The sequence below is a fragment of the Battus philenor genome, unplaced genomic scaffold (genome assembly GCF_028537555.1).
Source record: "Battus philenor isolate CCGP_79_NKW_IND1 unplaced genomic scaffold, ilBatPhil1.0.hap1 SCAF_17, whole genome shotgun sequence".
NCBI lineage: Eukaryota > Metazoa > Arthropoda > Insecta > Lepidoptera > Papilionidae > Battus > Battus philenor.
In genome coordinates this window covers 8747683-8768305 of record NW_027181679.1, presented here as the reverse complement: position 1 = coordinate 8768305, position 20623 = coordinate 8747683, and the positions used below count along the sequence as shown (strand labels likewise).

General features: G+C 32.4%; 2 protein-coding genes across 3 annotated transcripts; one reads left to right on the top strand and one right to left on the bottom strand.

The window, feature by feature from the left end:
* The first annotated feature begins 1574 nt into the window (after positions 1–1574).
* On the top strand, positions 1575–5237 carry LOC137920052 (CLIP domain-containing serine protease HP8-like). Its single transcript, XM_068763284.1, has 7 exons — positions 1575–1632; positions 1777–1904; positions 2439–2649; positions 2769–2950; positions 3212–3320; positions 3948–4125; positions 4468–5237. Exons 1-7 carry the CDS (start codon positions 1575–1577, stop codon positions 4709–4711), a joined length of 1110 nt encoding a protein of 369 aa, XP_068619385.1. The 3' UTR covers positions 4712–5237.
* A 7654-nt stretch (positions 5238–12891) lies between these two features.
* LOC137919834 (CXXC-type zinc finger protein 1-like) lies at positions 12892–20199 on the bottom strand. 2 transcript variants are annotated; one of them, XM_068763039.1, is made up of 10 exons: positions 20047–20199; positions 19845–19966; positions 19393–19556; positions 18722–18848; positions 18340–18447; positions 17531–17717; positions 16189–16386; positions 14627–14833; positions 13849–14096; positions 12892–13092 (listed from the first exon to the last, which is right to left on the bottom strand). In XM_068763039.1, exons 1-10 carry the CDS (start codon positions 20071–20073, stop codon positions 12990–12992), a joined length of 1491 nt encoding a protein of 496 aa, XP_068619140.1. In that variant the 5' UTR covers positions 20074–20199; the 3' UTR covers positions 12892–12989. The 2 variants fall into 2 exon arrangements, with proteins under 2 accessions (XP_068619140.1, XP_068619141.1); XM_068763040.1 differs by having other exon boundaries at positions 17531–17714.
* Positions 20200–20623: the final 424 nt, after the last annotated feature.

Genomic DNA, 20623 nt, shown 5'->3' with positions numbered 1-20623 from the left:
CATAATACATAAGTCTTACTCTGTTTTAAAAACAATCAATGTAATGCATCAGTACTATCTATATACAATAACTGCACCAGAATAACAGGGCTACCGAAAAACACTATTTCATGTCCAAATGTAGCAACAGCTTAGAGAAATACAAATAAGTGGCATCTGTGTGTGATGAACAAAAGACTCTAAATGTAACTTGATATCTGACGTACATACATATTTACGAATATTTTCAAAATTTAGCAATTATTGACGTCATTACAATTACGCATAAAAAGTCTTAAACATTTCATTGATATTTTTATTTGGAACTATAATATTATTAGTATAGTTTTTACAAAGAACTCATTACAAATAAAATTATTGGTTATACAATGTTTATAGGTATTAGCTCAAGCAGCAATTGTAAAACACACTATAAAAAACCAGAAATTCCCTTTTATTCATATACGCATGTTTGTTTTTAATTAATAACATGTGACCACAAGATGATACAATACAAAAACAAACTCAACACCGAGGTCAAGATCATTACGTTCTGCTATTAACGACTAAAACTATATGATAACGGTCATCTGCACCAAAGGAAGTTCGCAAGGTCTTCATTCAGATTACAACTGCGGTCTCTCAATCACTACCGACTACTACGGCAGGGCAACCCTAGTGTCCCGATGCGTGTTGCCCTAAAAATACTAAATTTGTAATAAATAATCTATTACTAAATGAACACCGCATTTTGTTAAAAAAAAATGTTTCTCTATAATCACTATTCGACAGGGCTACGGAACGTTATCTGCAGCCTCACCAAGCAAAAATTACAGCATTTTGGAAAATTTTGACAATTTACTCCTCTCTTTAAGCATTCCTTAAAAGCGCGCAGGTACCTACCGCGAGCAATTAACTCACACCAGTCACCCAAAGGCTAAGGCGATCAAAACATCAAGTGTGCTCAAAAACAACACCTTAACAACTCTCTTACGAACCGATCTTTAGCTCTGTCGCTTAGATTTTTCGGCCGCAGAGGATCATTATCCCTTACAACCATCTCTAGCCGTATCTATAGCGCGCCCCGGCTTGGAATAGAAACGCAATACATTCATCTTTCTCTACAATTCCCCTTCGCGACTCAAAAAAAGAAGTAAAAAACATTACGAATTTTCTAGCCAAAAATCGAGCCTATCCAGAGCGGTCCGCTCAGACCGGCCTTATGTCTCAGGCTGGCCATTCAAGTTCCTTCTAACATCAACGAAGATGGGCAAGCCACAGCCAAGCCACGACAATGCGGAAACCTATTTGAAGGGGTAGTCCTGAAGCCTATTATTTAACATGATTACTTGTGTGAGCTATGTACTGATCTTATACTTAAATTCTTCATATTGTTTTCTTCCCTGTTTTATTAATATTTCGCAATGATGCACATCTACTTCAATTAAAAGATCTGGAAATTCCATACACATGTTCAAGTAATTAATATTATTAGTAATTTGTTTTCATAAGATAACAAGCTTCCGCTTGTCATTGGTTGGTCGTGCAGTGCCGAACAGAGAACCTCGCGAAGCAGACGCGTTTACATGCACAAAATGTCACTACTCCCATCCATACTAGTCTTACTTCTAATGAATGGTGCTCGAGCCTTCAGTAAGTAAGATTTTGCATGGTCACAATATTCGCTTACTTATCTTAAATAATTATTACATTCATTGCTTCCATTAGATAAAAGATCAACTACGTTTCGTGTATTAAATATTCAATGTTAAATTTTTGGCTTTTATTCAACTACAGATGATTGCAAAGATTGCACTAGAATCGATCTATGTGAACCGGCCATCCAACTAGTAAAATTAGACAGAAGTGCCACAACTGTTACGTTATTGAGAAATGCATATTGCGGATACGATTCACTGCCGAAGGTAAATGAGGATGATTATTGCATTAATCATTCTATTTTCAGGTTCTTCTCCAAATCATGATTAAATAATGTGGTATAATTTAAGGCGAAAATTCGATGAGCAAGTTTATATGCATAAAAGTAACTTAATGAAAACCTGTAAAGCACATACGCAACTAAAAAATAAGTTATACGTAGAACGAATGTTAGCACGAAAAAAATAAAAATAGCGTAGTACTAACTGCATATCATTAAAAGAAATTAAACTTAACACCTTCGAGTAAGTATATACTTACTTACAACTTAGAAAAAAAATTATTATTGAATCGTTATTTTTTCGCTTTTACATGCGTGACGATTTTTTTGCTGATCATTTACCTTGTTTATTACAAATTTAGAACAAATACAACTTTGTAAAACTATCTGAAGTATCTGAATATTAATATTGGCAGATGATTAACAATTCAAATTAAATTTACTTTGATATCTTTCAATATATATTATTGAAACGAATATAATTTTCAACAAGATTTTAATAGAAAAACTTTATGCTCAGGTGTGTTGTTCGGATTTCACAATTAGCCGAGCAATAATTCAAAACGAAACTAATGACGTACCTGCGTCTCCAGCTGAACATGAAATCGCAAATCATACTAATATCAACCTTTTGTCAGGAGAGTGTGGGGATGTAGAAGGAAATCGAATTGTTGGTGGGGTGAATGCCTCTCTTTACGAATTCCCATGGTTAGCTCTTATCGCCTATAAAGGTATGTATGCAACTTTTGTTCTATTCATAAGATGACCATAACTTTTTTTTAAAGATTATCTATTAAAGTGAACGTAACATTTGTCTGTATAAAGTTATATTTTGTATACTTTTTTACAGTTGCCGATTCAGTGACATTTAGCTGTGGAGGTACAGTGATTAACTCTAGATATATCCTGACGGCAGCTCATTGTGTTAAAAACAAAAAGATCGCAGGTGTTCGGATAGGAGATTACGACATCAGTAGCAAAGTAGATTGCATCGGAGAAGGAGAAAATCGCGAATGTGAATCCATGTATCAGGTAACCCATTTATAATAATAACTTAGAAGTAACTTACAATGGCTAATTTATATTAACTTCATCTGGATCAACATATTTTAAAAGTGCTAGAACATGTTCAAACATATTCGTTAAGGTTAACGTTGTAATATATAACAATGACTTGCCATTCGATCTGTAAAATGATGATAATTTTGTAAAGATTTTTTCTAAAACCTTTGTTAAACCCTTAGCCAACGTTAATAAATTTAAAAAGAAGCATAACCTTTGTATTTTTTGCAGGACATTGGAATTTCACAAGCTTTTTATCACCAAGATTATGTCCGAATGCCGCAAGTAGTTAATGATATCGCCCTAATACGCCTCGCAAAGCCCGTAGATTTCTCCTTTAGTAGGTGATATTCTAATATATTTATTATGAATAAATAATTACCGAACATAATAATGTTTCTTACACGTGATAATTAGTTATAGGTGTAAACGCTTTAAAGGGGTCAACGCTTTATTCATGTCAATTTGTGTATATTACACCATATCCAAATATTTTCAAGGTTTTCGACATAACGTAGTGATAATACAGTCAGAAAAAGCGTTTTCTAAATTCTGTTTCTACATCTTAAAACTAATCATCGCTTAAAATCTGTCCATATAGTTTATGCAACCAGAAGTTTTTTTATTGTAACATACCATTGGCCAAAAAAAAATTGGAACATTTTTCAAAGTTACTTTCATTCCCCCTGTACCCCCCCTAACGCTTTTACATCTATTTCCAATTATTCTGTTTACTACAACTGTAATCATTAACAGGAAATAATTTCGGACGATATTTCCAAAGAAGATATGTGAGTAACTGGATTTCCTTCCAACATCGTTTCAGATAACAAAATATTTAAATCATGTAATAAATTGTATTTAACTAAATTTAAAACTCACTTTCAACAGATTCTCTTTAAATGCTTCAATTTAGTCATTATAGTAATAATTATAATAAATAACAACACATACATTTAAATACTAGGAAATGCTGCACCAATTTGTTTACCCGTGACAAAACAACTGTTGGAAATGGACATAGCCGGTGAACGCGGCGTTGTCGCCGGGTGGGGTGTGACGGAAGAACAACGAAGATCTAACATTCTGCTTAAAGTTGAAATACCTATATATTCGCTTTCAGTATGTAACACGTTCTATAACAGGTAAGCTGACAATTATCATGCGGATTGGTAAAAGGTCTTCAATTAGTTATGACTACATTTTATTTCAATTATCAATAAAATTAACTCATGTATAATTTTGTTTAGCACCCTTTATAAAGATATGTAACAAATATGACGATTTGGCATGAGTTCGTCGTGTTTTTGCGTTCACTTACTAATTTTCTGTTCTATGAATTAATATTTAAATTCAAAATATTTCAATTAGTTATTAACAAGCCCATTTGCATCAAAATTTTATAAATATGTTTCCAGCTTTGTGAATTTCTTAATATTCAGTCAAATTAACTCAATTGAATTTTTAAATTCTTTCTTTTTTTTTAGGAATGGACGAATCAATAATTTGCCATTGACAAATGTGTTTTGCGCCGGCGAACTCGGCCGCGACTCTTGCAAAGGAGACTCTGGCGGACCTATTATGCTTGAGGGCCCGTACCGCGACACATACAAGTTAATTCAGTTTGGTGTCGTATCGTACGGACCATCACAATGCGGTTCCACAATCCCTGGCGTGTATACGGATGTAAGAAAATTCATGAAATGGATTTTGGACAATATAAAACCATAAATCGTGTTAAACTTAAAAAAGAAAATTTAATTACAAGTTATCAATATTTTTTGTAAGAAAAGGTAGTAAGTTCCGAAATGAAGTTTTTGTTAAATCAGATGTTACTGATTTTTTTTATAATGAAATTTAAATATCTTGGTAGGCAAGGTATATTATAGACTCATACTGTTAACCATTTTAATTTCCGTTTGTTCATGTTTATTAACACTCCACTTCAAAAAGGATCAACACTCTCTTTCGACATTTAATATGTAACTGAATAATTAACAACGTTGTCTGTCTTTAAACTAATATCTGGCAATTGTCTAGCCTGTCTCTTAACTATGCTAAGTATCTTAGAACCTTAGGTAAAGAAATTAGATTTAATACTCATATCTAAAGCCCACCAGCTTTCTCTAATTATAGACAAAATCCTCACAAGACGCCAGTCACACAATTAACAAGTTAATACAATTTTCTAAAAAATCAACGTTGACCAGTCAGTGAGGAGACAAAAATGATGCACTTTCATATTAAAACATTAATTTATTTTATTTTTAATTGTAACTTAATGTGAAAACTTGATATAACCGAGCAATAGTTTCTGTTTTGTTAATTATTAAAGTGTACAATATGTTAGCTATTAGTCCTCTAAAAAATAAATAAAAAACATGTTTCTTGATTTCAATTCTAACCTCTCTTTTTACACTGGCTTCTACTCAGAAAATATATTTATTAAGAAATATTTTGATTTCATATTCTATAGTTTCATTTAAATACACCATGTTTATAATTGATAACTGTGAAAAAAAATTATTGGAATGCAACAGGCAAATAACTTCTGATTGTACAACATCTGCAGGGACAGATAGTAACTTAAAATCATTTTTTTTTCATTTTCTTACTGTAACTATTACGTCATTTGATATTACCCTTGATTTTTGGATAAGGTGTACCATACATTAACTAGTAGTAAACGAGTTATTCGTGTGAATATTACCAATGTCAGTAAATTTTTTGTTACTTTCCAATAATCGTTTCCATAGGTAGGACTTAGAAAATAATGTCAAAGAAGTCCTAATGATATTTAACTACATTTCTAACAACGAACCGCAATCAAATTCGAATTATTTATTTAATATTTTTCTCTTTTATTTTGGTCTGAAAAAACAAAAATTAATAAAAATGTCAAATAAAAAATGATTGCTTCAAGTAACATTAAAGACGACATGCAACAGTGACGGATAATGTTACGTTTATTTTATATTCACGAAAAACCGCAAACATCCCGTATTGTTCAACATGTTCACAATAATACAAAAACAAAATGTGTTCACTTAATAAGTAGCGTCATTGATTAATTAAAACTATGTACTTTCCAAATGGGACTTTAACCAGACTATGCTTAACACCAAACCCCCCCATTATCTGAGGTTTTAGTCATAATAAAATTGCGGACAAATTTTAAAATAAATCATTTTTATTTATTTATTTAATTCTCTTTATTGTACACGTTAGGAAAGAAATACTTAGATGTATAATTACATAAAGTAAAAAGTCTTATCACTCAAGACAATTTTTTCTAGATAACCATATATGAAAATAGAAAGAAAAAGTAGTGGATAGTCGACATGTACATACAAACTTATATATATTAACTTATGCGTATGTTTAATGCATCCAGTTGCACTTAAGACGTTCCTCGGAGTGCAGCGTCAGCCATGAGTCGAGGTTAAAAATGGGAGATTATATGTATGTAGTATAAGTCGACGGCCGACGGGACTGAAAGTGTCTCGAGTGACGACCACAAGCTGGTATTTGTGGTAATTCGCTGGTTCCGATCAGCGCTAGATGGGTCGTCGTGGCGATCTTTGGAGAAGTCTTTTTGGCTTGCAGTGGGCGTCTATCGGCTGATATGATGATGGTGATGTAGCTTTATCATCATGATGACGTGTGGCAGCTGCAAATCCATTACCTATAAATATCTAATTTCATATTAATTAAAAGCTGTACGATCTCAACATAACGTAGCTAGTGCTATTAGCATAGTATTAATAAAAGACAGTTATCTGTGTCAAATTATGAGATTTAACAAAATATGTCAACTGAATTACACGCTTCAATTACGAACAGTAGGGTGAGATGGTTTTATTAAAACAAGAGGCGTAGGGGACGCCGCACGTGCTGCAGTTTTGAGGGGAGAAGTGAATATGTTTTGCTATTATAACTGATCCGATCCCTGGCTTTTATTGTTTTCTAATTGGTTTAGGGGCCGCGTGTCGCTTATCCTTGCGTAACCGAGGGACTTTATTTTATTTCCGAATATCGAACATTCTTAACATTCGAAACTCGTTCTATTTTTGATAGATTCACTCATACAAAAGATATTTGTCAAATCTATGATCACATTACCAAAACAAAACTATACCCTTTCTAGAATCTTCCTACTCGTATGTGTGGTTCTAATTTTAAATAATAAGTGCCTCTTTGACAGGCTCTGACAATAAAACAAATTTAAAAAAATTAATAACATTATAAAAGTTATCTTAAAAAGTTGGATGCCGGTCACTTTTGGGGGTTTAAGGTTCTGAAGAGAAGATATAGGACCAACAAGCGCAGGGAAGGACTTACACTCACAGATGGTCACCTTGTTAAGGTTGTTGGAAGACACCTCCAACCGGTCGTTTCAGAAAAGTGTGGGAGAGACCTATGCCCAGCACTGAACGTCCTACCTCTGAAACTATGATGATAATATAAATAAAAATAAAAAAATACGAACGGCTCGACCAATTCGTCTGTAATCATGAGTCTTCGTTAAAGTAAAATAAAAAATTCTGTATTGCGAAAAAAAATAAATATAAAGAAAATTGCGAGAAAATAATATAAATAGCACTTTTATTTTCCCATATAAACTACAGAATAAATTAATACACTCGTTTAAACAAAATGTATCGTAAGTAACATAAGGCAATGCAAGTGACATTATGACTTAGTCCTACTGTGCATGAAATAGAAAAGTTAATTTTGCTGTTAATAATTGTTTATTATAAAGACATGAACTCAATAAATGGAGTTAATACACTGATTTTGGTTGTTTTCTATCAGACTACGATAAGGTATTGTTAGGTATTTTAAAAGATATTGTTAAAAACACTTTCGAAAAATAAGGACATTAACATAACGTAAATTTAAATATGTATTTAAATATGGACTACAACACACACAGTTTCGGAATGTCGATTAATTAATAAAGTTAATTTTACTATTTACGTTAAAATAGTAACTTTTCCTCCATAAATTATTACTATTTGGGAAGTGAAAACCAGTGTGATACTAATCCAAGACGTTTATCACCTATATAATATTTATACCATACCATATATGATCAATTTTTTTTTATTGCTCAATTTTGCCTTAACATAAACTTAGAAGTTTTTCAAGGATAAATTTAAAATTACTTTAATGCCTCCTAATAATTGATGTGTCTGTATTCTAATACTGTCAACTCGCTTCAAATATATGCAACTCAGAAATTAAACAATAATAAAGCAAGTACATTTAACAGTTAAAGGCAATTTATTACCAAATATTATTAATTATGTTTTAATGAAACATAGTTATTCAAAGTTCATTTTTTAAGTTTTATGGGTTACTTTTACAATTATTTATTTGATGTAAAGACTTTCTTTACGACTTAAACATTCTAACATGATAATGTGATTTTAATAAAACGGAACCGTGAATAATATGTTATATCCCACCCCTCTAGTACTAGTTACTCCATAAAGTAGCATTTTCATGGACACGAAATTTTTAAAATGAAACCTATGAATAAAAATGTTAATGAGTTTTATTACTCCTCCGTAATATAATTTGGTTTCTGAGGAGGTTAGTTTCTATCGCGTTATATATTCAATGATAGATTTAAATAGTTTAATAGTTTTATTATATTTATGCAAATACTATATAAGGTAAAACCACCAGTAATTGACACTGTACTAGTAGTTGACACTTTGAGGAAGAAAATAAAATATTAAGAAAAATACAGGTTGCCATAAATCGAGATGGTGTCTAAGGTATAGTATAGATATCTTGCAGCACCAAAACAAACTAACGTGGTGTCTTATACAACACCACTGGTTACCCCGTTTGCATGACGGTAACCGCACGTCTCGCACCATTTTTATTGTTATTTTCTTGTGAAGTTTGTTAAAAGCAAGCAAAAAGAATTTTAATGTTAGAAAGGTAATATTATTTTACATTGTCAAATAAACATTAATTTCTTTAATTATATTAGAGTTTGAAGCGTGAATGCATATTATTTAAAATCACATTCAATAAAAACTATATAAATGGCGTCATGTCAATTACTGAAATTCGAAATCACATAAATTTGAGTAGTTGACATGTGAGTGTCAACTAATGGATTGTAGTATAATTTGCTAATAGTGTTTTATTTATTATAATTATGCTACTTATACGTTAAATTACTCTATTTTATCTTCTAAAATAATTTTGAACTATTTTGTTCAGTAGTTGACAGGAGGTGTCAACTATTGGAGCTGTAAGTGTCAACTATTGAATATTTTTTTTCGTTATTTAGATGCCACCGACAAAAGGAAATTTTAGAAATTATACACAAGATAGCCTTAATAGATAAAACAGATTCTAGTTGGATGACTTGTGAGGCGTTTTTTGAATTTATTGCTGACATTTTCCATCCTTGGCTAGAGAAAGAAAAGATTCCTTTGCCGGTCATTATTTTTGTAGATGGGCATCAGTCTCACCTAATTTTACAAGTGAGTCAGTTTTGTGAAAAAAAATGGGATTATCCTCATTGCTCTGCACCCCAATGCAACACATCTATTACAACCAATGGATGTTGCGGTTTTCAGAACGCTTAAAGAAAAAAGATTTTCTAAAATTACTAAAAGAAGTTATCAACACTATACAGAACGCAACAATTTTCGAAAATGGTTTTAGGAAATGTGGGCTATTTCCATGGAACCCAGAAATTGCCTCTGTCCCACTAAACAATGAAGGTGATCAACTTACGAATGTTGAGGAACGTAAAAGATTTTTAAAAGAAGGGTTTCGGTTTCTCAATCTAAGTATTCCACAAAGCAAGCTCATTTCATTATACATTTCGCAATGGAGATAAAAATGAGTTGGATGAAAAAGATATGTCACTGTTTGAACTAAGGCAAAATACAAAATTAGAAATAGAAAGTGGTTTGATAAATACCTCTGTTATCAACGAGCCTACCAAAGAAAGCAGTGAAGACATTAATCTATTATTATCTACAGAAGCAAGCGGTATTACTACGCTCGCTTCTGGTGGCATTCGAGTGCATTAACTAAATTAACGAAGATAACAACCTAGCATCTGAAAACAACATTTCTACGGTTTTTGAAGAATCTTCTGAAAATGGTACGAACCTTTGCTAAGCTGGACCTTCTTCAGTGTCAGCGGAAATCCCCAGCCCTTTCAAAAGACATTTCTATTACAATATAAATCAAGAAGAAATAAAAAAAAATACGACCTACAAAAGAAAGAATGCCTGCCATAGTTTCGGGACATCTGTGTCAAGAATACTTTAGAAAGAAATTAGCAGAAAAGGAAGAATTAGAAAAAAAAATGTAACATGCTACTGAAAGACAAAAGAAAAGAGAAGATAATGAAACACCAAAAAAGCGAAGATTCAGAAGTGTAAGAAAAAGACTGAAAAGAGGGTGTTAAATTTTGATGATAGTTCTGACACATACTGATGGCATTACTCTTGACAGTGAAAATGAGTCTCAAAATGAGAGCGATGGAGAAAACATATCTGAAAACAATCTTAAAAATCCAGTACAGAGAAAGGTAGGAGAGTATGTAGTATTTTATTACGAAGAAGAGTCATTTCCAGGGGTTATTACTCATGTTACCAAAACAGCTGCTTCTATTTCGGCAATGCAGAAATGTGGAAGACTTTGGAAATGGCCTCAAAAAATGGATCTTTTGGACTATAATTGGGAAGACGTGTTGTATCATATCAACGAGCCATTAAACATGAGTCAGATAAGACATGTGTACTCTGTCCCCGAATTAGATTTTTTTATGGAACTAGCTGATATTTTTTTTGTATACATTTTATACCTTCATATTAATTTAAGCATACCTATGTCAACTACTGAAAAAAAAAAGTGTCAACTACTGAATATTTTAGTTTCCACTAGGTGTCAACTACTCAACATAGTACTTTTATGTTATTAAAAAATAACATAAAAATACACATTAGTTTTATTGCTACAATCTTGTCACATTTTGAAAGGGGAATAATTAGCGCAACCAGTAATGACAAGCAGTTCCGTCTAAGATGATTTCATACCAAACCATCTCAATAAACATCTCGATAAATCGTTAAAGTGTCATCTACTGGATATTTTACCTTATATACACATACATGTATAGCATATATCAATAACTTTGAAATATATTATTTTAATTTATAATTTAAAAAAATATATTATTTCCGAAACCATTGGTTAATGCAAATGAGCTATATATTCACCCCACAAATTTATTCTAAAATCAATCACCCGTATATTATCAAATATCTTATAGCATATTAAACGAAATTAGTCTCTATCTAGATAACATATGTAGTCACCCTACACAGCTACAAAAATGTTATACATCCAGTGGTGCAACTGTCTAACCGTGTCCAACTTACAATTTGTTACTCACATTACTTTGAACTAATTGTTAATATTTAACAACAGAAACTTTTCGACGATTTTACACCATAACAAAGCGTGAAACTTTTAGAGTCCTTGCGGCCCATACATATACACGTGACTATAAGCGAAAACATATCTCATTTTATGAGGAAAAACCAATGTTAACCATCTAATATCCAGTAATGGCATGATCATGTGGACATAATAAACCTTTGCCAATGTCTGCTACCCTATGCGGTCCCCATGTCTGTGGTAGGAGGTCTCCGTTCAATCTAATAATAACCTCTTCGTCCCATATGCGACTGGAACTCCAAAAGTTACCTGTACCCTACGAAGCCACGGATACAGCGCATCTGGTCAGGCTTTTAGTACTACAGTTTACATATTTCAAAAATATTTATCTGTATAGAACTTTAGGTTCTCTGGCTGTCTATTTATGTATTTTGGTTTCCCATAGAAAATGCGTAGTATGATCTATAGTGTAGTGATCTATCGAGTGCACAGAAGGCAAACATTTTTTTGCCTTCTGTGCACTCGATATCTTGTACTAAGTGTAAGAGATTCATGTTGGGTTTTAGAAAAAAATTCTCATAGTTGTATATACAATTCGTCCTGAGCTCACAAAATTGTTTCCAATTTAATTAGTTTTATTACTTGCTTGCTAATTAGACTACGTACTTAAAAGTTATTGACCTGCCGCAACCCATCAGAAAAAATAAAGAAACAAGAGGTATTTTAAAGTGATCTCTTTGTTTAATAATGAACAATATTTATTACAATAATAAGTTTTGTTTTTCGTACACTTTATAATGACATGATAATATTTTAAATTAAAGTCTTAACGTCGTCATATATTTGAAAATAAGTGACAATAGTTTATTTACTCTGAGATGGGACATTCAGGGACTAATTAAAAGTATTTTTTTTAATTTATTAACATTACCCTTACATATATGTTTTCCTAGTTACTTTATGCCATGACCCATCTTAAAATTCTTATGCCCTCCTATATGCAACATATGTAATTTTATATTAAAGCAAAACGGTTAATCTCGTCTTGAGTCCGTGCCACCCTGCCCCACTTAACAAACAAATTGGAGGGATCTAAGACGCGTCGATCCCACGTTGGGAAACACTGGTTTAACTTGCAATTTTTTATCAGTTTTACAGCTATCACGCTTTCTGATTTAAATCCAAAGTTACGCGCTGATATCACGCTATCACTTAGGGGTCTGAATATCTGCGCGTGAGTAAATATTTTGCCACTTTTGCGTTAACGGAGTTTTGTGAAGCGTTTGCAATTAGTTTTTTTTTTGCAAAAAAAAATTCTAATTTTACATCAAAATTAAACACTTAAGAGCGCAACCTATAGTATTTTAATTGGATTGCTGTTAAACGGTTCAATAACTATTATATTATCTATAGGAAAGTTAGTAAATAAAGCCTTTTTATTTTATTTATTTATTACAGTTTATTTTATTGACAATTTACAATTATTACACATTAACGAGAGCGTCTGTTAATTAGACGCCTGTTCACTGGTCGGACTGGAGGCGCGTTTCCGCACCCGCTGTCGTCAGGAGCCCTCTTTCAGCTTGCCGTTCTCGTTGACTTTCGTAATACGCTCCATCACCTCGTGGTTGTATGTCGAATGCAACATTAGACCGAGCACGCCAGCTCTGAAAACATTAGTCATAGCAATATATAATAATATAATACGGAATATATATAATAGTAAATATATATAATAATGTAATATAATACGGAAATGCCGATTAATAAAGAAAAAATAAATACCTGCTACGTAACAAATAAAAAAAATATAAATATATATATTCCAAAAAATTTCATTCATAACAGAACATTTGGGAAATATAACTATAATTACCTAAAGTCATTTTAATATTACCTAAAATATAACACCTGTTTTGGTACCTCTAAGGACAAAACGGACTTTGTGTGGGGTTCATATTTATTGTAATTTTTAAGTAATGATGAGAAAAAAAATATCGTTTTTATGTTATTTTATCCTTAAAAAAATGTAGGTTCTTATTTAATAAGTAATAATACAAATTTCCATTTTTTCTACGAGATTTTTCTAAGAGATTGCCAAACAGTGCTTTTAGAAATTTCTATTCTATGATGAGACCTATGGTCGACAGTGAACATCTTATGGTAGGAATGATTATGAATACAAAATCAATAAGCTAAACTCAGGGTGTGTAAATAGTGAATAGTTCCTTGTGGGCATAGGCATACTTGGAACAGAAAGAGAACGATAGAGATAAAAAGAAGGACGACAAAGAGAAAATAAGAAGAGGGTGGGACTGAAATTGGAAAGATTAATAAAAAATTAAGGATTCAAGAAATGCAAGATATTATATAGATAAAACATCATTAACAATATTTTTTTATTATTATTTCCAATTACTTACCGGGATGCCATAGCCAATCTGATACTCCTTTCCTGTTCAACAAGCTCATCCAATCTTAGCCACTGCCGGACTCGTTCCATATCAATCTCGGCTCTGCGCAGCTTCTCCCACTGATAGTGTTTAAGACAGGATTTCTTGGGAGCCCTGCAGAACTCGCCCGTCGGTTGGAAAACGTCACGAACGAGCGGACAGCCACACACATCCGTGTCGCTTACTTTGGGATCTTTGAAATGCTCTGGACACATCACCTATAACATCAATTAACTATATAATATAAATAAAATTAAAAAGTATCAGACACACTTTTCATTTCTATAGTGACCACTTCTATATATCATGAAATTATAGAAACTAGGAACACATTGAACTACCCTAAAAGGCACTCTTCAACTTAAAGCTACGAGGGTTCCAAGCGCGCCCTGATCCGAGAAAAACCTACAACAAAAACTTAGAACTAAATTCAGCAATATCGTCAATGTTTCAAATGTTTTCAACATGAACAGTAAAAGAGAAATGTTTTAAATACTTTGCTGAGATAACCCTATAAACAGATTTATTATTCAGGATAAAGTAAATGGAACTAAGTCGCCCAACTCTGCTATAGGTGGATCAAGTACTTCTCCTTCCTTCCTCACGGAATCATTCCTAAATCTGTGAGTAGTGCCTCTTTGTGGTAGAGATGGAAGGGAACCGTAAGAAAGGCTATAAAACTAGCTATAAAACCTTGATAGTTTCTGGGAAGTCATAACAATATGAAATATAATTAATTTGTACATACCCGCAATCTCTTGCAGTAAGTAGCGTTGACCGGGTTGTAGTAGTCGCAGAACATGCTCTGTCCGTCTATGCGCGTGCGATGCCGACTGCCGAAGGAAGCCTGAGCCTCGTACTTTATGAAGCATTTCTCCATGTGCTTGACGGCCGTGCGCGAATGGATCTCGTGGCCGCAAGTTATACAATACATTGATGTTTCGTCGTCTGCCTCCTATAACATGGCAAGTTAAGATAAGTCTCCACTTAGCCAGGAATATCCGCTTAAACGACTTAATAGCTTACACCTAATGAAATAAATAATATAATTCCTAGAGCCAAGACTCCCAAAGGGAGCTAGATTCAATTACTTATAGATCATATTGTATCCTGAATTTGTAAAGGCCTGGAAGCAAACAGCGTTTATTGATGATAAAAGATGTATTAGGACGCTTTATTTGGCCTATTTACATATAATTTTTTCGTATTATATTTATAAATATATTCGTTATGGTTATACAAAGGTATTTACAAGCAACCTGCGTTCTACCGCCAGTCTATGAACATTTTTTTTATGTTTTCTACTGTAATCGACCAATAATGTCTTTATATAGGATACAATTACAATGCTTTTTTAATTAATTTTATGTTACATATGTTTATAACATTTTTATTTATTTATTTACTATATATTCCTATGTTTTATTTTTACTTTCGCAGAGTTACACATGTCTTATATAGCGCGTCTGCACGCTTAGACCTCTGGCAAATGCTTCCATTGCCCCTGTCTCGAGCCAAGCATGTCAGTAATTGACCTCGCAACTATTTAAGGTCTTTACAACCTCTGTAAGATCTACATCTTTTCTCTATGTTGCCTCTAAGTGTCCATGCCTTGTTCATGACTGTATCCATTTATCATTTACTACTTTCAATATGTGACCGGCCCCTGCACATTATAGCTTTCAACTTTTTGACATAGTATCCTCCAATTTTGTGATATATTTAGTTTATGTTGGTATTTGTTAGTTGATGCCCGTGTTTGGAATCCATTTTTATAGTATGAATGACAGGTAATTTCTTATAACTTTGAGTAGGTTTATCAAGACTACATTCTCCCACGATGGTTGCTAAAAAATTGAATCCAATGCTCCTATGTAACAAGATAAATATAACCTATATTTTGCTTTACATACCTTGATTTTTTACGTTTAATTAAATATTAAAAAAATGTAGTATAAGCAGAAATTGAACACTTTTCTTGTAATGTTATTTTTTATATCTGTAGCCAGATTACAAATGAGATTAAATACCGCGATGTACTTTAAACATGGTCATTACTAAAGAGTGGTTTGAGTAACTGTTTTTGTTGCTTCTGGTGCTGATAAAATATTTTTTTTAAGTTAAGTTTCTTCACTAAAGTACTGTTCGAGTAATAAACAGTCATCCATTATTTGTGAAATAGAAGAACAGTATCTAAACAGGCCGTTAGGATTATCCATAAATTAGATTATGAATAGAATTAGAGCTTTTATTTTTGGTGAAACCATTAGTTTTGATAATCTATATTGAATAAGTATTATGGTGGTTGACCTTCTCGTCGCTGTGCAAGATGGTTGCGGTTTTCGCTCGTGCTATGAGCGTGTCCAAGTCGGCGTGCTGTCGGTCGAGCGCTCGCAGCGCCGCCTGCGCCTTGGCCAGCCCGCTACGAACCACCTCCAGCGACTTTCGGTTGTGTTGCTCAGCCACGCAACTCGACAATGACCACTCCTGGATGCGTTGCGGCAGTACCTGGAATAAACACAAACAGTCTCAAACAAACAAGTACAGAAATCTATAGTATCAACTATTCTAAGGATAAAGGTCCCTGAACAGTTTAGCCGGTAATGACATATGACCCTGAGACGTGGTCGTTTAAAAAACCAAAGTCAGCAATGTAGCATCGTTACTCGCCAGAATTTCTTTCCAAGACGCGGCGTGGTCAGGTCCCCCACTAGCTGGACGATGGCAGCGTAGGGCCGGCCGTGACGACCTTTAGAAGAACCTTTAGCCTTATGGTGGGCGTTGATCCACTGAAATGTTAAATCTATGATATCTGTAGACGAACAAAAGTAACCGTCATAGTCCATCAGATTGGCAAGTTAAAGGTGACAGCGGACAGTCTACTTAGAGCAGAAAAAATGTCCGCTTTGTCTCAAGGACGACTTCCCAAGAGGTAGACAAACAGCCTTGTTAAGGTCGTTTAAAATGCTTAATGTAGACTGTATTCAATTAGTCCTATTGGAGATCTATGGAAAAGGCCTAAGTCCAGCAGTGGAGGTCTAACGGAATGGTGGTGGTGACGAACGAATCAAATTGTGGTTCTCCCCCTTTAAATTGCTACACGTATAATGAGTAACAGCCCATACCAAGCTTCTCTCTTATCTAACCACCACTAAAGCTGTGTTCACCTCTTTTCAAGCTTTTTTACCTATAACGAATGATACTGTATGTGAGTCTTAAACTACATGAATCCCTACATCTGTAATACAAATAAATAACATGAACTTTAAAAAAAAGGATAGACTCTGATACATTGTTACATTTGAACTAGACTGTAATAATTGATGAGAAGATGAAAGGCGATGCAAAGAAAGAAATTTAGAATGAATGAGAATGTTAGATTATGTTATATATGTTAGAAGAGTGAATGAACGATTATGTGAAGACTGGAAGAAGAGAGCGTAATTAAAAAAAACCGTGAAAAATTTATCGAAAATGAAGAAGTACCTTTCCCACAATAAATTAGAGGTGTATGAGTGGCCCACAAAAGCGAGGGCCATAAAAAAAATCTATACTATATAAACCCATTCAGTTACTACTATATGCCAAATAGTCTGTAGTATGTTATGGGAGTTAGAAAAAGGCACACTGTAATAAGATGTTCTGAACTAACCTGGTATATCCGAGCGGTCGCAAGCCGCATTCCACACTGCGTTGAGCAATACTTTGAGCCATACTGCGCCGCTCGCGTGCATTGTGGCCCATAGCATTGCCGCGGCTCCGATGTCTGCAGGTGAGATATAGACTCTTCGGCTTCATATATCTCTCTCTCGTGGTGCTTCTTTTTTATTCTGTTACTGCTGCAACAATATAATTTATATACAAAAATTAATTTTCTGCATTACTTCTCATGTATCTATTACAGATTATTAAGACTTCATCTTTTCCTAACTATGTACAATATAATTATTTATAGATGTAAAAGCTTTAAAAGGCTGAATGTATAGGTTATTTAAAACCTTGTCTTTTCTTCCTATAGTGCCAAAAGGAAATTTAAAAAAAATCCTTAGATAAAAAAATATGTAAAGATAAAACTTTAGTACATACAGGTAATAGGTGTTAAATCTTTAAAGCATTTAAACCTATTACCGAACATCATGCTAAATCGGCTATGCATTCACCCTTTTAAAGTTTTTAAACCTATATATATATAACAACTCACTTCTGCATAATTGCTCTTATATGTTGTACAAAAAATTATGCACGGAGTGTGTACAATAACCATCCCCCACACACATAGTTTTAAACTCATGAACCATAAATGTGGATCAATGTTTAAATTATTTCTCTAATAAATATTATTATTTATTTATCATATCTCATTTCATACATTCTCATGCACAACATTAGAGTATTCAAAAATAGAATCCGTAATATTTTACATTTTTATAAGAAACTAAGTAAAACTATACTATGTTATACCTGGACTGTCTTATCGCTTTTTTGTCCTTAATGCATACTTTTTGTCTGCATTTGATTTTAAGCTTGTTGCTGCCACCAAATTTGAACTTGTCCTCGCAAGCATCGCAACTGTAGTGAAAACATATAATCAATTTATTTTATAAGGACCATTAATGCAATGTATGCAAGCATAATCAAATACAACAAACATGTTATAATTATTAGTACCAATATAATTTATAGATGTCAACAGCATACAAAAATTTTACATCAAATCAATGAATAAACTTTAATAAAGGATTATGTATTGAATGAAAACAAAAAAATAATGTGCTTATCATGATGTCTATACTTTGTTAAAAGATTAAACATTAATAATTAAAAGTGGTATTAATTAACTTACTGCCCACAATCATGTTCTTGCAAACACCCTGAACAGTCACCACAACCGTCTTTGTTACCAGGTCTTTTTGAAGACTTGTTTTCTGAATGGTCTTTTTCTTTTCGTTTCTTTTTTCTATCATCTCGTCCTGTTTAACATTGAGCAACAAACTTAATTTTTTTTATTTAATACTTTTCACTATACATGTACACACTTCTAAGAGAAATAATATAAAGTACTTTTAACAGTCTTATCACTTGAGTTAATTTTTTTGAGGTGATTTGGTCATTGTACAAACTAAATTAAAACACATATATAAGTAAATAAAAATAGATAACAAGTACAAACAGAATATAATGCATAAATATATTGGTGTAACTAAGTAAAGTAATATTAAAATTTACTAAAATAAAAGAGAAACCTTTAGGCACTTTGATCAAATAAGAATAAATCTTAAAACTTATTTTGGTATGTTATTTCCAAAAATTAAGTTACATACATAAGAGAATATATAAAATAGAATTAAGCACAAAATCCATAATTCAGGGTGTTATTTAATCTTACATAAGTTTTGAGAATGTTAAATTGTCATGAATTAAATATTACACTCACTCAAAATTTATCCCAATTTCAATAATTATTAATAACCAATAAAACCCTATAAACAATTAAACCTGTTAGTATAACCTTACCTGAATCACCATCATTTTCTCTCTTTTGCGGTCTGAACCTAGTCTTTAAACTAGGATCTTCCTCTCTGCACCGATCACAAAAGTAATTTTTAATGTATTTCGCCTCTCTTTCTGATATATTGATACAGTCTCCATGGTACCACTCTTCACAAGAATCGCATGCTCTGGCAAAAGGTTACATCCGAGTTAAATATTAAGAAACAAGTTTTAGTTAAAAAATATTCATAAGAATGTAAATAAATAGAATAACAATAAAAAGTATCGTAAATTGTCACTCAAAAACAAGTTATGGCAGGGAACTCAATGAGTAATTGAGAAACTAGTAAACATGAACATAATACCATATTCACATTGTCTACCCCAATTGCAGAGATATGTCAAAGTGGAGTAATGGTATTAACCTTAAAAATAATCTTATTTATAACTTAATACAGTTAAAAATTTCATCTAACATCATAAACCGTGAACTATCTGACGATCTGCAAATGCAATATGCTTGACCAGCTTGATTGAGTAAAGATGTGATCTTTGATTGGCGTTCTGGTAAATCAAATTGTTTTGCAATATCTGCTTTCTGTAAAATAAAACAAACATGATGAAATTTATGTTATAGAATTAATATTTCAAAGCAAGAAAAATTATGGAGATATTTACACTTTGCTTATACTTTTTATCACCCATTGTTCACGAAACAGAACTTCACCAAATTACAATTTTATTTTCTATAATTTGTCTTATAACAATTTATTATTTATATACGCTACTTTAAGTTATGTTTAGAACACTTATTCTGATGACAAAATCACGTCCCAATATTCTATTCTTAAATGTCATAGGAGCGAAATGACATTTTTGATTAATCTCCTAAAATTGAAATACTTACCTACACGGTTTTTAAGCAAAATTATTTACCAATTGGATATTTAAAATATTGACAGAATTTGTACGAAAATAAAAAGGCATTATTTTAAGGTATTGCAAATGGATTTTGGGACACTTTATTGGTATCATTATTATTAACAACATTATTGCGCTAAACTCATTTCACAAAACTTTAAATATTATTATACATATTATTTATATATTTATAAGAAAATAACCGATTAAATTTGACTTTAGGGCGGGAGGTCTTTTTATAATAATAAAAATAAATACAATATAAGCGGGAACATTATTAAAGGAATTTTTTTTCATATCATGGCAAGACTATAACACAAAATCTATTAAGATG

Bases quoted from the DNA above. Each gene is read 5' to 3' on its own strand.
- LOC137920052 (XM_068763284.1), top strand. From the start codon at position 1,575: ATGTCACTACTCCCATCCATACTAGTCTTACTTCTAATGAATGGTGCT. The intron at 2,650-2,768 runs GTATGTATGCAA...ACTTTTTTACAG, and splicing joins AGCTCTTATCGCCTATAAAG to TTGCCGATTCAGTGACATTT. The intron at 4,126-4,467 runs GTAAGCTGACAA...CTTTTTTTTTAG, and splicing joins TGTAACACGTTCTATAACAG to GAATGGACGAATCAATAATT.
- LOC137919834 (XM_068763039.1), bottom strand. From the start codon at position 20,073: ATGGGTGATAAAAAGTATAAGCAAAGT. The intron at 14,097-14,626 runs GTATGTACAAAT...TTGATGTTATAG, and splicing joins CTTACTGCAAGAGATTGCGG to GTGATGTGTCCAGAGCATTT. The intron at 13,093-13,848 runs GTAAGTAATTGG...TAATGTTTTCAG, and splicing joins AGATTGGCTATGGCATCCCG to AGCTGGCGTGCTCGGTCTAA.